This window comes from Oncorhynchus nerka, linkage group LG28, assembly GCF_034236695.1.
Source record: "Oncorhynchus nerka isolate Pitt River linkage group LG28, Oner_Uvic_2.0, whole genome shotgun sequence".
NCBI lineage: Eukaryota > Metazoa > Chordata > Actinopteri > Salmoniformes > Salmonidae > Oncorhynchus > Oncorhynchus nerka.
In genome coordinates this window covers 26542719-26556395 of record NC_088423.1, presented here as the reverse complement: position 1 = coordinate 26556395, position 13677 = coordinate 26542719, and the positions used below count along the sequence as shown (strand labels likewise).

At 42.5% G+C, this 13677-nt stretch overlaps 1 protein-coding gene across 1 annotated transcript; it reads left to right on the top strand.

Annotated features, from left to right (window-relative positions):
* Window positions 1-740: 740 nt before the first annotated feature.
* LOC115113064 (phosphoglycerate mutase 1) lies at window positions 741-13329 on the top strand. The gene is made up of 4 exons (XM_029640282.2): window positions 741-1004; window positions 2478-2752; window positions 10288-10468; window positions 10822-13329. The coding sequence occupies exons 1-4, from the start codon at window positions 866-868 to the stop codon at window positions 10989-10991; spliced, it is 765 nt and encodes a 254-aa protein (XP_029496142.1). The 5' UTR covers window positions 741-865; the 3' UTR covers window positions 10992-13329.
* The last annotated feature ends 348 nt before the right edge of the window (window positions 13330-13677 follow it).

Below are 13677 nucleotides of genomic sequence, written 5' to 3'. Positions count from 1 at the left end.
CTACAAGCCACAATCAACAGCCTGATCAAATCTATGCGAAGGGGATGTGTCGCACTACATGAGGCAAAAGGTGGTCTCACCAGTTACTGACTGGTTTTCTGATCCACATCCCTACCTTTTTTTAAAGGTATCTGTGATCAACAGATGCATATCGGTATTCCATGTCATGTGAAATCCATAGATTAGGGCCTAATTTGTTTATTTCAATGGACTGTTTACCTTGTATGATCTCAGTAAAGTCTTTGAAATTGTTGCATGTTGCGTTTATAATTTTGTTCAGTGTAAAACGGAATTATAAATGAAAAAAATGTATCAACCTATTTGACATCAAAGATGGTTGAGCATGCAGTGATGATTACTTAAACTGTCGTGAATTATTCTGAATTATCCGTATTCTGAATGATCCACCCAATTGATCAAAGGAATGTGACAAATCAGGCGAGATTGGGGTGCTGGTAGTTAAGTATTCTTTCATAACATTTACAATCCTTCATCATTTTCAGTCCAAATTCAGTGGTTGTTTTTGATGCCACTGAAATGTGCTAGTAGTCACATTGTAGGTATCAAACTACAAAACAGCTATAATATACCTGTTCCCTATGAAGGTCATGGGACCTTGTGCCCGCCTACCTTTATTTCATTGGTCGAGAAATATTCAGGAAGTAGTCTACTGTAGTCTACTGCAGCGGGATCCCATTGGATTGGTGTGAAACAGAGTGAGAAAACATCCAATCGCATCACTCATGTCCTCTAGCTTCAAACGTAGCTAGCTGGGTCCTGCCATTCTATTGCTTCTTTTCAACTTGAACAGCGGCGTTTCCTCCTTATATACGGAGCTTGTTCAAATTAAGATACTTCTATCACCATGGCCGCCTACAAGCTGGTGTTGATCCGCCACGGCGAGAGCAACTGGAACCAGGAGAACCGATTTTGTGGCTGGTTCGACGCCGATCTGAGCGAGACTGGAGAACGGGAGGCGAGGAGAGGAGGACAGGCCCTGAAAGGTGGATTCTAGTTCTATTTTATTTGACCAGCTAGTTACTTACATTGTAGGATACTATACCAGACACAACACGTCAAATGTGTCCTCACTAATGCAATTGACTGATTGTACATTTCCATTCTCTGTTTATCGAAAGTCCTGTGGCAGCAGCGACTACAGCAATTTCAAAGGCTGAGTGCCTGCACATTTGACTTTTTTTGCGGCTTGAAGGGATCTCAACTATTATTGATGATTTACAATCAAACATGTAGATGTGAAACTACTTTTTACCAATACCAGCAACGTTACGTGACAACTCCATCGATTTGACATAGGATGGAGGTGTGTTTTGGTGGTCTCCCGGTTGTCAATCACGCCCTCATTTCCACTTTGACCATGCCCGGTTTTAATAAGGAGTCAATTAAGTGCACCCGGATATGGCCTATTACGTGAATGGTCAAAAGCGGTGAGGAAGGAGCGTATTTCTCAAATCGAACAGCAATATTCGACTCTCGTTCATGTTGTCAACAAGGCAGCATGAGTCACTGGGAAGGCAGATAAGCTTTTGTATCAAATGCAATCACTTTTGCATGTGAAAACTCAGAATCCTACTCATTACTCAACGTGCTGGTGGCCAAAACGGGGTCACCTGGCTCACGCCCGGGACGCAGCCGGTTCCAAATCGAATGCAATCAACGCTAACCCGGTTCGCTCGGGATATTAATAGAATGCCCTCTGGTGGCCTATTAGTTCAGCCCCCTTTCACTGTGGACAAATGAGCAACGAAGATCCCGACTCCACCGCTTTTGACGTCAGAGCTTTTCCGAAGGATGTGAACCTGCAGTTCTAGACGTGCTGCTTCGTACAAGTAATACAATCAAGCCTTATGGTATTGGTTAGGGAAATATGTGGTGTTTCTGACTAAAGTCATATTTGGCCCAAAACGAAGACCTAGTAACCCATGCTATGTCAGCTGATGAATTTAACCAGCGACGTTTTTTTAAATGTATTTTTTTATTTCACCTTTATTTAACCAGGTAAGCTAGTTGAGATCAAGTTCCCATTTACAACTGCGACCTGGCCAAGATAAAGCGAAGCAGTGCGACACAAACAACAACAGTTACACATGGAATAAACAAGCGTATGGTCAATAACACAATAGAAAGTCTATATACAGTGTGCAAATGGCATGAGGAAGTAAGGCAATAAATAGGCCATAGAAGCAAAGTAATTACAATTTAGCAAATGAACACTGGAGTGATGGATGATGACATTGCTTGCTTGAATTATGTAAAAATAGTCTACAGCAGTGTCAAGGTGTTGTACTCTCCATCATATCCACTCCTGGTCCTGTAGACCTAGCATAAGTTTTTGTCCCAACCCAGAACTTGACCATTGGTTGATTTCCTAGTCTTACTCTGTTGATCCATCTGCCCATCCACCCACCCACAAATCATCATGAATCAAATGCGATCACAACCTTTCTCTTCCTCAGATGCTGGCTATGAGTTTGACGTATGCTACACCTCAGTTCTGAAGAGGGCCATCCGCACTCTTTGGCTGTGTCTGGACAGCATTGACCAGATGTGGCTTCCTGTCCACCGGACCTGGCGCCTCAACGAACGCCACTACGGTGGCCTGACGGGGTTAAACAAGTCAGAGACTGCTGCCAAGCATGGAGAGGCTCAGGTGAAGATCTGGAGGCGGAGCTTCGATATCCCTCCTCCCTCCATGGACCCAGACCATGACTTCTACACTATCATCAGCAAGGTGAGGGACACACAGACACGCATTCACATACACTCACTATTATGGATAAGAATTTGCCTGATATATGACATCAGACAACAACAGAATATAAATATTTCTTTAGGCCAGCTCACTCATATTGGGAAGAGCCTATAGTGGAAGTCTTGACAGATTTAAATGTTGTTGACTATTGGGTTTCTCCCTGTGCTAGTATGTTTCTGAGGGCTACAGTAAAGCACGTCTCAAAGTATCACCATGTGTTTTGCCCAGTTCATTGATGCACTGGCCCCTTAACAGGAGAGATGATCAGAGTATGGGCTGTCTGATTACGTAGATGCCAAGGCATCCGTCATGGCAACCCAGTGTTCTGTGAGAGTGGTAGTACCAGAGACTTGGATTGTGTGTTCTGCTGAGGAGCGCTTTATTTGTTTTTTGGCAAACTCCAAGCGCGCTGTCATGTACTTTCACTGGCGCCGACAGAGATGGCCGCTTCGTGTTCTTAGGAAACTGCAGTGTTTTTAAAATATTTTTTTGTGTTATTTCTTACACTGTTACCCCGGGAAATCTTAAGTCTTATTTTATATAGCCGGGAGGAACTAATGGATATAAGAGCAACGTCAACTTATCAACATTACGACCAGGAATATGACTTTCCCGAAGCGGATCCTCTGTTTGGTCCACCACCCAGGACAATGGGACCCAAAACAACAGCGCCGCAGAAGGGGCAGACGGAGCGGTATTCTGGCCAGGCTCCGTAAATGGGCACATCGCCCACCGGTACAGAGTATACTACTTGCCAATGTCCAGTCTCTTGACAACAAGGTAGATGAAATCTGAGCAAGGGTTGCCTTCCAGAGAGACATCAGAGAATGTAACATTCTTTGTTTCACGGTAATATGTCTCACTCGCAATTCAGTACAGCCGCCTGGTTTCTTCACACATCGCGCCGACAGAAACAAACATCTCTCTGGTAAGAAGAAGGGCGGGGGTGTATGCCTTATGATTAACGAGTCGTGGTGTGATCATAACATACAAACTCAAGTCCTTTTGTTCACCTCACCTACAATTCCTAGAATACCCAGCCTCGACGGCCCTGAAAGAACTTCATTAGACTCTATGTAAACTGGAAACCACATATCCTGAGGCTGCATTTATTTTAGCTGGGGATTTTAACAAGGCAAATATGAAAACAAGGCTCCCTTAATTTGATCAGCATATCGAATGCGTGACCCGGGCCGGCAAAATCCTGGATCATTGTTACTCTATCGCGATGCACACAAAGCCTTCCCTCTCCCTCCTTTGGCAAATCTGACCACGACTCCATTTTGTTGCTCCCAGCCTATAGACAGAAACTAAAACCGGAAACGCCCGTGCTCAGGTCTGTTCAATGCTGGTCCGTCCAATCTGATTCCACGCTTCAAGATTGCTTCGATCACGGGACTGGGATATTTTCCTGAATAGCTTCAAACAACAACATTGATGTATACGCTGATTTGGTGAGCAAGTTAATTAGCAAGTGCATCGGTGATGTTGTACCCATGGTGTCTATTACAACCTTCCCCAACCAGAAACCGTGGATTGATGGCAGCATTCGTGCAAAACTGAAAGCGAACCACTGCTTTTAATCAGGGCAAGGCGACCGGAAACATAACCGAACACAAACAGTGTAGCTATTCCCTCCAAAGTAATCAAACAAGCTAAACGTCAGTATAGAGACAAAGAGTTGCAATTCAATGGTTCAGACACGAGAGGTATGTGGCAGTCAATCGAGGACTACAAAAAGAAAACCAGCCTCGTCGGGGACCCCAATGTCTGGGAGCAAGACAAACTAAACTACTTCTTTGCTCACTTTGAGGACAATACAGTGCCACCGACACGGCCTGCTACCAAAACCTGTGGGCTCTCCTTCACCGCAGCCAACGTGAGTAAAACATTTAAATGATTTTACCCTTGCAAGGTTGCCGGCCCAGACGGCATCCCTAGCCGCGTCCTCCAAGCATGCGCAGACCAGCTGGCTGGTGTGTTTACGGACATATTCAATCAATCCCTATCCCAGGCTGCTGTTCCCACATGCTTCAAGAGGGCCACCATTGTTCCTGTTCCCAAGAAAGCTAAGGTAACTGAGCTAAACGTCTATTGCCCCGTAGCACTCACTTCCGTCATCATGAAGTGCTTTGAGACTAGTCAAGGATCATATCACCTCCACCCTAGACCCACTCCAATTTGCTTACCACCCCACTAGGTCCATAGACGACGCAATTGCAATCACACTGCCCTAACCCATCTGGATACCTATGTGAGAATGCTGTTCATCGACTACAGCTCGACATTTAACACCATAGTACCCTCCAAACTCGTCATTAAGCTGGAGACCCTGGGTCTCGACCCCGCCCTGTGCAACTGGGTCCTGGACTTTGTGAAGGGAAGCCCCCAGGTGGTGAGGGTAGGAAAGTACATCTCCACCCCGCTGGTCCTCAACACTCCTCAACACTGGGGCCCCACAAGGGTGCGTCCTTTCCTGTACTCCCTGTTCACCCATGACTGCGTGGCCATGCACGCCTCCAACTCAATCATCAAGTTTGCAGACGACACTACAGTGGTAGGCTTGATTACCAACAACGGCGAGACGGCCTACAGGGAGGAGGTGAGGGCCCTCTGAGTGTGGTGTCAGGAAAGTATATGCATATACTGTACTCTATACTATCTACTGCATCTTGCCTATGCCGTTCGGCCATCGCTCATCCATAAATGTATATGTACATATTCTTATTCATTCCTTTGTTGTGAAATTGTTAGATATTACTGCATGGTCGGAACTAGAAGCACAAGCATTTCGCTACACTCGCATTAACATTTGCTAACCATGTGTATGTGACCAATAAATTTGATTTGAAGAGTGGCTTCAGTCTGGTCACTCTACCATAAATGCCTGATTTAGTGGAGTGTTGCAGAGATGTTTGTCGTTCTGGAAGATTCTCCCATCTCCACAGTGGAGCTCTGTCAGAATGACCCTCGGGTTCTTTGTCACCTCTGACCAAGGCCCTTCTCCCTGATTGCTCAGTTTGTCAGGGCGGTTAGCTCTAGGAAGAGTCTTTGTGGTTCCAAACTTCTTATATTTGAGGACTCTGTTCTTGGATCTTCAATGCCGCAGACATTTTTTGGCACTCTTCACAAGATCTGTGCCTTGACACAATCCTTTTCTCGGGGCTCTACAGACAATTCCTACGACCTCATGACTTGGCTTGGTTTTTGTACTGACATCCACTATCAAGTGTGGGACATCAAACTGGATTGTGCCTTTCCAAATCATGTCCAATCAATTGAATTTACCACAGGTGGACTCCAAGTTGTAGAAAGATCTCAAGGATGATCATTTGAAACAGGATGCACCTGAGTGCAAATTAGGTATTTCTGTTAAAAAAAATACATTTCTAAACGCCTCTTCATGTTATTGTGTGTAGATTGAGGAAAGAATGTACAGTGCCTTGCGAAAGTATTCGGCCCCCTTGAACTTTGCGACCCGTTGTCACATTTCAGGCTTCAAACATAAAGATATAAAACTGTATTTTTTTGTGAAGGATCAACAACAAGTGGGACACAATCATGAAGTGGAACGACATTTATTGGATATTTCAAACTTTTTTAACAAATCAAAAACTGAAAAATTGGGCGTGCAAAATTATTCAGCCCCTTTACTTTCAGTGCAGCAAACTCTCTCCAGAAGTTCAGTGAGGATCTCTGAATGATCCAATGTTGACCTAAATGACTAATGATGATAAATACAATCCACCTGTGTGTAATCAAGTCTCCGTATAAATGCACCTGCACTGTGGTAGTCTCAGAGGTCCGTTAAAAGCGCAGAGAGCATCATGAAGAACAAGGAACACACCAGGCAGGTCCAGATACTGTTGTGAAGAAGTTTAAAGCGGATTTGGATACAAAAAGATTTCCCAAGCTTTAAACATCCCAAGGAGCACTGTGCAAGCGATAATATTGAAATGGAAGGAGTATCAGACCACTGCAAATCTACCAAGACCTGGCCGTCCCTCTAAACTTTCAGCTCATACAAGGAGAAGACTGATCAGAGATGCAGCCAAGAGGCCCATGATCACTCTGGATGAACTGCAGAGATCTACAGCTGAGGTTGGAGACTCTGTCCATAGGACAACAATCAGTCGTATATTGCACAAATCTGGCCTTTATGGAAGAGTGGCAAGAAGAAAGCCATTTCTTAAAGATATCCATAAAAAGTGTAGTTTAAAGTTTGCCACAATCCACCTGGGAGACACACCAAACATGTGGAAGAAGGTGCTCTGGTCAGATGAAACCAAAATTGAACTTTTTGGCAACAATGCAAAACGTTATGTTTGGTGTAAAAGCAACACAGCTCATCACCCTGAACACACCATCCCCACTGTCAAACATGGTGGTGGCAGCATCATGGTTTGGGCCTTCTTTTCTTCAGCAGGGACAGGGAAGATGGTTAAAATTGATGGGAAGATGGATGGAGCCAAATACAGGACCATTCTGGAAGAAAACCTGATGGAGTCTGCAAAAGACCTGAGACTGGGACGGAGATTTGTCTTCCAACAAGACAATGATCCAAAACATAAAGCAAAATCTACAATGGAATGGTTCAAAAATAAACATATCCAGGTGTTAGAATGGCCAAGTCAAAGTCCAGACCTGAATCCAATCGAGAATCTGTGGAAAGAACTGAAAACTACTGTTCACAAATACTCTCCATCCAACCTCACTGGGCTCGAGCTGTTTTGCAAGGAGGAATGGGAAAAAATTTCAGTCTCTCGATGTGCAAAACTGATAGACATACCCCAAGCGACTTACAGCTGTAATCGCAGCAAAAGGTGGCGCTACAAAGTATTAACTTAAGGGGGCTGAATAATTTTGCACGCCCAATTTTTCAGTTTTTGATTTGTTAAAAAAGTTTGAAATATCCAATAAATGTCGTTCCACTTCATGATTGTGTCCCACTTGTTGTTGATTCTTCACAAAAAAATACAGTTTTATATCTTTATGTTTGAAGCCTGAAATGTGGCAAAAGGTCGCAAAGTTCAAGGGGGCCGAATACTTTCGCAAGGCACTATATTGTATCCATTGTAGAATATGGCTGTAATGTAACAATGTGGAAAAAGTCAAGGGTACTGAATACTTTCTAAGTGCACTGTACGTACATGCATATTTTAAAGGCCCAATGCACCCGCTTTTATCTCAAAATCAAATCACTTCTGGGTAACAATTAAGTACCTTACTGTGATTGTTCATCAATGCTTAACAATAAATAATTGCTCCTTAGCAGGAGCAATTTCTCAAGTAAGAATTTTGGTCTGAGTGGGGAGGGGAAAACTAGCTGTTATTGTCAGAGGTTTGGAACTCTTTCTTATTGGTCTTAATTAATTTACCACATGGTGATGTCACCAGACAGGCCAAAACTCCATCCCACCAAAACGAGCTGAAATTAAAGGCAGTCTTTTCAAACCGATCTTACACTAAAAGGGCATTATCACCATATTCACAGTATTATTCCAATCTCATAGTGTGGAAATATGCACTCAGTGGCCAGTTTATTAGGTATCTTTGCCTCCAGAACAGCCTGAATTCTTTGGGGTATGGACAAGTTACTCAATTGGTGTCAAGGAAAACATTCCCCACACCCCCGCCACCAGCCTGTACCGTTGACACCAGGCAGGATGGGGCCATGGACTCATGCTTCTTACGTCAAATCCTGACTGCATGACGCAACAAGAACCGGGATTTGTCAGACCAGGCAGCATTTTTCCACTCCTCAATTGTCCAGTGTTGGTGATCGCGTACCCACTGGAGCCGCTTCTTGTTTTTAGCTGATCGGAGTGGAACCCGGTGTGGTTGTCTGCGGCAATAGCCCATCTGTGACAAGGATGACGAATTAGGCGGTCCAAGATGCCGTTTTGAACACCACTATTGTACAGCGCCATTATTTGCTTGTTTGTGGCCTCTTGTTAGCTTGCACAATTCTTGCCATTCTCCTTCGACCTCAACAGCTCATGGATTTCACCCACAGGACTGCTGCTGACTTTTTTTTATTTTTTATTGTCGCACCATTCTCGGTATCCCTAGACACGTGTGTGTGTGTGTGTGTGTGTGTGGAAAAACCCAGGAGGCCGGCCTTTTCTGAGATACTGGAACCGGCACGACTGGCACCAACAATGATACCATGCTCAAGGTCATTCGTTTTGCCCATTCTAACATTAAATCGAACAGTAACTGACTGCTGCTATGCCTTCATATAGCAAGTGATGGCCACGTGACTTACTGTCTATAGGAGCAAACCATTTTTGTGAACTGGGCAATAAACTGGCCACTGAGTGTGTATAAAAATTATGTTTGACTGTGCTGGGCCTTTTAACAAAAAGAAAAAATGTCTATGTATGTATATATATATATATATATTTTTTTGTATTCATGGTGCTCTTGTATATCACAAGGTCTTTTGGTGTTTCAACTCTGAGTTAATCTATTGCAGAGGAGTGAGATATATTTCAGCTGAGATCAGAATCAATTGGTGAAAGCGTCATTTGCACTGTCGGGTCGCGTTTAAAAATCACCAAGTAGGACTAGCAGAGGCATGGGCCTACTGGTCTTTATATGCTAAACGTATAGGAAATATGCAATGAATTTGTCTGACTTGTTCAATGTAGAACCAAAAGCACTGGACAGTTGCTGTCTTCCTTCCCCCAAATTGTTTCATTTTTTATTGTACCCTTAATTTACCAGGTAAGTAGTAGGAGAACACATTCTCATTTACACCAATGACCTGGGGAATAGTTACAGGGAAGAGGAGGGGGGGGACGAATGAGCCAATTGGAAACGGGGATGATACCTCTAGCCACCTAGCAATTTTATAACTAGCCATTTCAGGCTGTCAATCAACTTGAGTTAGACAAGCTAGCTACTACCTTAGCTGGCATGCCTGCTGGCAAGGTTGTCCAGCTCAGTTGGTAGGGATGGCACTTGCAACGAAAAGGTTGTGGGTTTGATTTCCCACAGGGGACCAGTATGAAACTGTATGCACTCACTACTGTAAGTCGCTCTGGATAAGAGCATCTGCAAAATTACTTAAATGTAAAGTGTTGGTAGACTTTAGAAAAGCAAGAAATTACTAAATGTACTGAATAAAACTCTCATTCCTTTCAATCTCTTAACCAGATTTGAACAGAAGCATATTTAGTAAAAAATAAATAAAACCCCATTCAGTAGAATAGACAGCTCAAGAGATATGCAGAAATATAAGCATAATGGTTATGACTCCAACTTCCAGCCATCAAGTTATTTGTACCCCCTGAGATTTGGGGTGCAATTCTGATGTCTTACTAATTGGTCTTTTGACCCATCTGTTCTTTTGCCAATAATTGGGCAAAATATCAGAATTGAGTGAAAAAGGGCTTTATAAATGCAATTGATTGACTGAAAGCAATATGGTGGTATGAGGTTTAGGCCCAGGTTGCTGTTAGGCATTTTTCGGTTTGTTGACATACTAAATATCTCCATCTTTTATTTAGGACCGTCGTTATGGAGACCTGTCGGAAGAGCAGCTTCCATCCTGTGAGAGCCTGAAGGACACCATCGCCCGGGCACTGCCCTACTGGAACGACGAGATTGTACCCCAGATCAAACTGGGCAAGAGGATTCTCATCGCTGCCCATGGCAATAGCCTCAGGGGCATTGTCAAGCATCTCGAGGGTAAGTAGTAAGAACCGCCTAGAACCGAGATCTCTGAAGAGCCACAGGATGTGCAGGCTTTTGTTTCAGCCTTTCACTAATACACCTGTTTTGAAATCATCAACTGTTCATGAACAGAATTAGTCGGATCAGGTGTGCTTATGCTGGGCTGAAACGAAAGCCTGCACACAGTTTCTCCCCAGGACTGGAATGTATTCTGCTTGGTTTCTAGGAAGTACTGGTCTGTGGTAGTATCGTTTTACATTCTAATCTGTGTGCTCCTTATTTTTTTGTTTACACTTTCTTTGTTGTGATTGTTTAATTTTTGTTGTTGTCACTGATTAACCATAACCCCTATGTGCTGCCCCCTGCAGGTATGTCTGAGGAAGCCATCATGGAGCTGAACCTGCCCACAGGCATCCCCATCCTGTATGAGCTGGACAAGAACCTGAAGCCTGTCAAGCCCATGCAGTTCCTGGGGGATGAGGAAACTGTCAGGAAGGCTATGGAGGCTGTGGCAGCCCAGGGCAAAGCCAAAAAATAGAGGGAGCACTTTGTGCATCGTGGAGTAGGAAGTTGTGCTTATTTACAGATCTAGGATCAGATTTTATATTAGCCTCCCATCGATTCCTAACCTTCCGGAGGAAGCATGTAAAACTGACCTTAGATCAGTGTTTCTGGGAAGCTTCATTCTACTCCATGTGGCACAGAGTAGGTAAAGGGATATGGGTTGGAGGTTAGTAATACTACAGATCTCAAAGGAGCTCACACACACACACACACACTGTACTTGCAGTCCAAGAAACATAGCTACTAAGAATGTGTTCGTATTCAACCCTACTGTGCATAGAAAGTCTAACAAATGTGGATTATAAAGTAACTAATAAATTAGTATAGATTAATATTGACCAAGCCACTTCTATGGGGACAACTGACTACACTATCAAATCAGTCATCATTCCACTGGCTTATTGTGTCTTTCCCTGTTTAACAATGGATCATTGAGATTATGAATGTGATGAAGCCTAATTTATTTGAAAATATTTAGTCCTGCGTTACCATACTTCCTAGTCTCGCTAAAAAATAGTATATTTAATGTTATAGAAGAATATTTGCACTTTAAAAGTAAAGTTATTTACACTTAAGGTTGTACTGGTTCTTTTATTTTCCAATGTGCTCTGTCTCTGGTCGTACAATTCTCTGTAGAACCACTGTATCGGTAGTTGGAAGACAATCTCCTTCGAGAGCCATGGCAGAGACTAAATAACTTTTTCTCCTCTGCCCCCCCTAGCCTTGGATGCTACTTCTGTGTGTCATTTACATGTCTAGTACTACTGTGTGTGACATGTCTTTCCATCCCATTTCCTGGTGACTATTGTGGCACGTGGCTACTGTTTTGTCAGTGGGATCAAATGTTTGGTACCTGCTATGTCAGTCTGTTTCTGCTTCATCAGTGGCATTCAGGGCTAAACATTCATATTTCACAGCATGAAATAGATTGCACACAACAGACCAACTCTCCTCTTCTATGTCCAAGCGAGCTGATTCTAAACATTACATTTTTATCTGCAACTTTGAGCATTCCACAACTTATGAATAGGCTTCATGGTGGAACATGCATTTTACTATAAGTTTACTTTTGCTACCCTGTATGCTGCTGGACCCCTCTAAATGGGGAAACTGCAGTGTAGGTACCTGCTCCTATAGCATATGCTGCTTATATCCTTCCCCACCCATTCCCAAGGCTTTCTCTTTTGAAATTGTTGGCAATCTTATGACTGGAATAATGTAATAATTGCAATGTACTTTTTAGATGTACAGCACTGAAACCTGTGCTGAACCAATAAATGTGTGTGGGAAGAAACATGATTTGGTCAGTTTACCTTTTTTTTAAATTGTATTTTTATTTAATTTTATATATCTTTAAATGTTATTGAAATCGAATTATTGTTTTAGTATGAATTTCACTGCAGGGGTGTATTCATTACTCTGATTCTGTTGCAAAACATTTTGCAACAAAAATAAGAGTTTCTATTGGACAAATTTAGGTGGGTCCCTGCTCGTTTTCGCTCTGTTTGGTTCTTAAACACTCAACAGTTTCTGTTGCAAGAGTTAATGAATACATCCCACAGTCGTGTTCAGCAGGACCATGTTTCTTTTGTAACGTTCAGACAACGATGTTATGTAGAAGGAAACCGCCTCCGATATGTAGAACAAGGAGTCATAGGCTCTATTCGACAACGTTTGGCTACTGAACATGCACAGTTAAGTGATAATGCCAGAGAAGCCGGTGTTTGGAGGATATATTTGGCATGGGTGTTGTCGAGGGCAGGCAAACCATGCATTATCACTTTTTTTATACTGGTTACTGACATAATCAATGATTTAAAAAAAAAAACATTTTCATATTAATTTATTCAGACTACACAAACAAATAGTGGTGTAAAAATACTTAAGTACTATTTAAGTAGTTTTGGGTGGTATTTCTTTTTTTTTAACCACTGCTGGTTAGGGGCTCATAAGTAAGCATTTCACTAAGGTCTACACCTGTTGTATTCGGCGCATGTGACTAATAAAATGTATCTGTACTTTACTATTTATATTTCTGACTACTTTTACTTTGCTACATTCCTTAGGAAAATATTGTACTTTTTACTCTGTACATTTTTCTTGACACTCAAAAGTACTCATTACATTTTGAATGCTTAGCAGAATAGGACAATAGTCAAATTCACGCATTTCTCAACCGAACATCTCTACTGCCGCTGACCTGGTGGACTCACTAAACACACATGCTTTGTTTGTAAACTGTGTCTGAGTGTTAGTGTGCCCCTGGCTTTCTGTAAATAAAAAATTGTGCCATCTGGGTTGTTTTAATTTAAGGAATTTGAAATTATTTTATTTAAACCAAATACTTAGACTTTTACTCCAGCAGAATTTTACTGGGTGACATTTGTCATTTTCTATTAAGATCTCTTTATTTTTACTCAAGTATGACATTGGGTACTTTTTCCACCACTTACAGAAATGTAAACGCAACGTGCTGGTGCCATGTTTCATGAGCTGAATTAAAAATTCCCAGACATTTTCAATACACCCAAAAAGCTTATTTCTCTCATTTTGTGCACACATTTGTATACATCCCTGTTTTGTGAGCATTTTACCCATTTTGTCAAAATAATCCATCCATGTGATGGGTGTGGCATATCAAGAAGCTGATTAAACAGCAT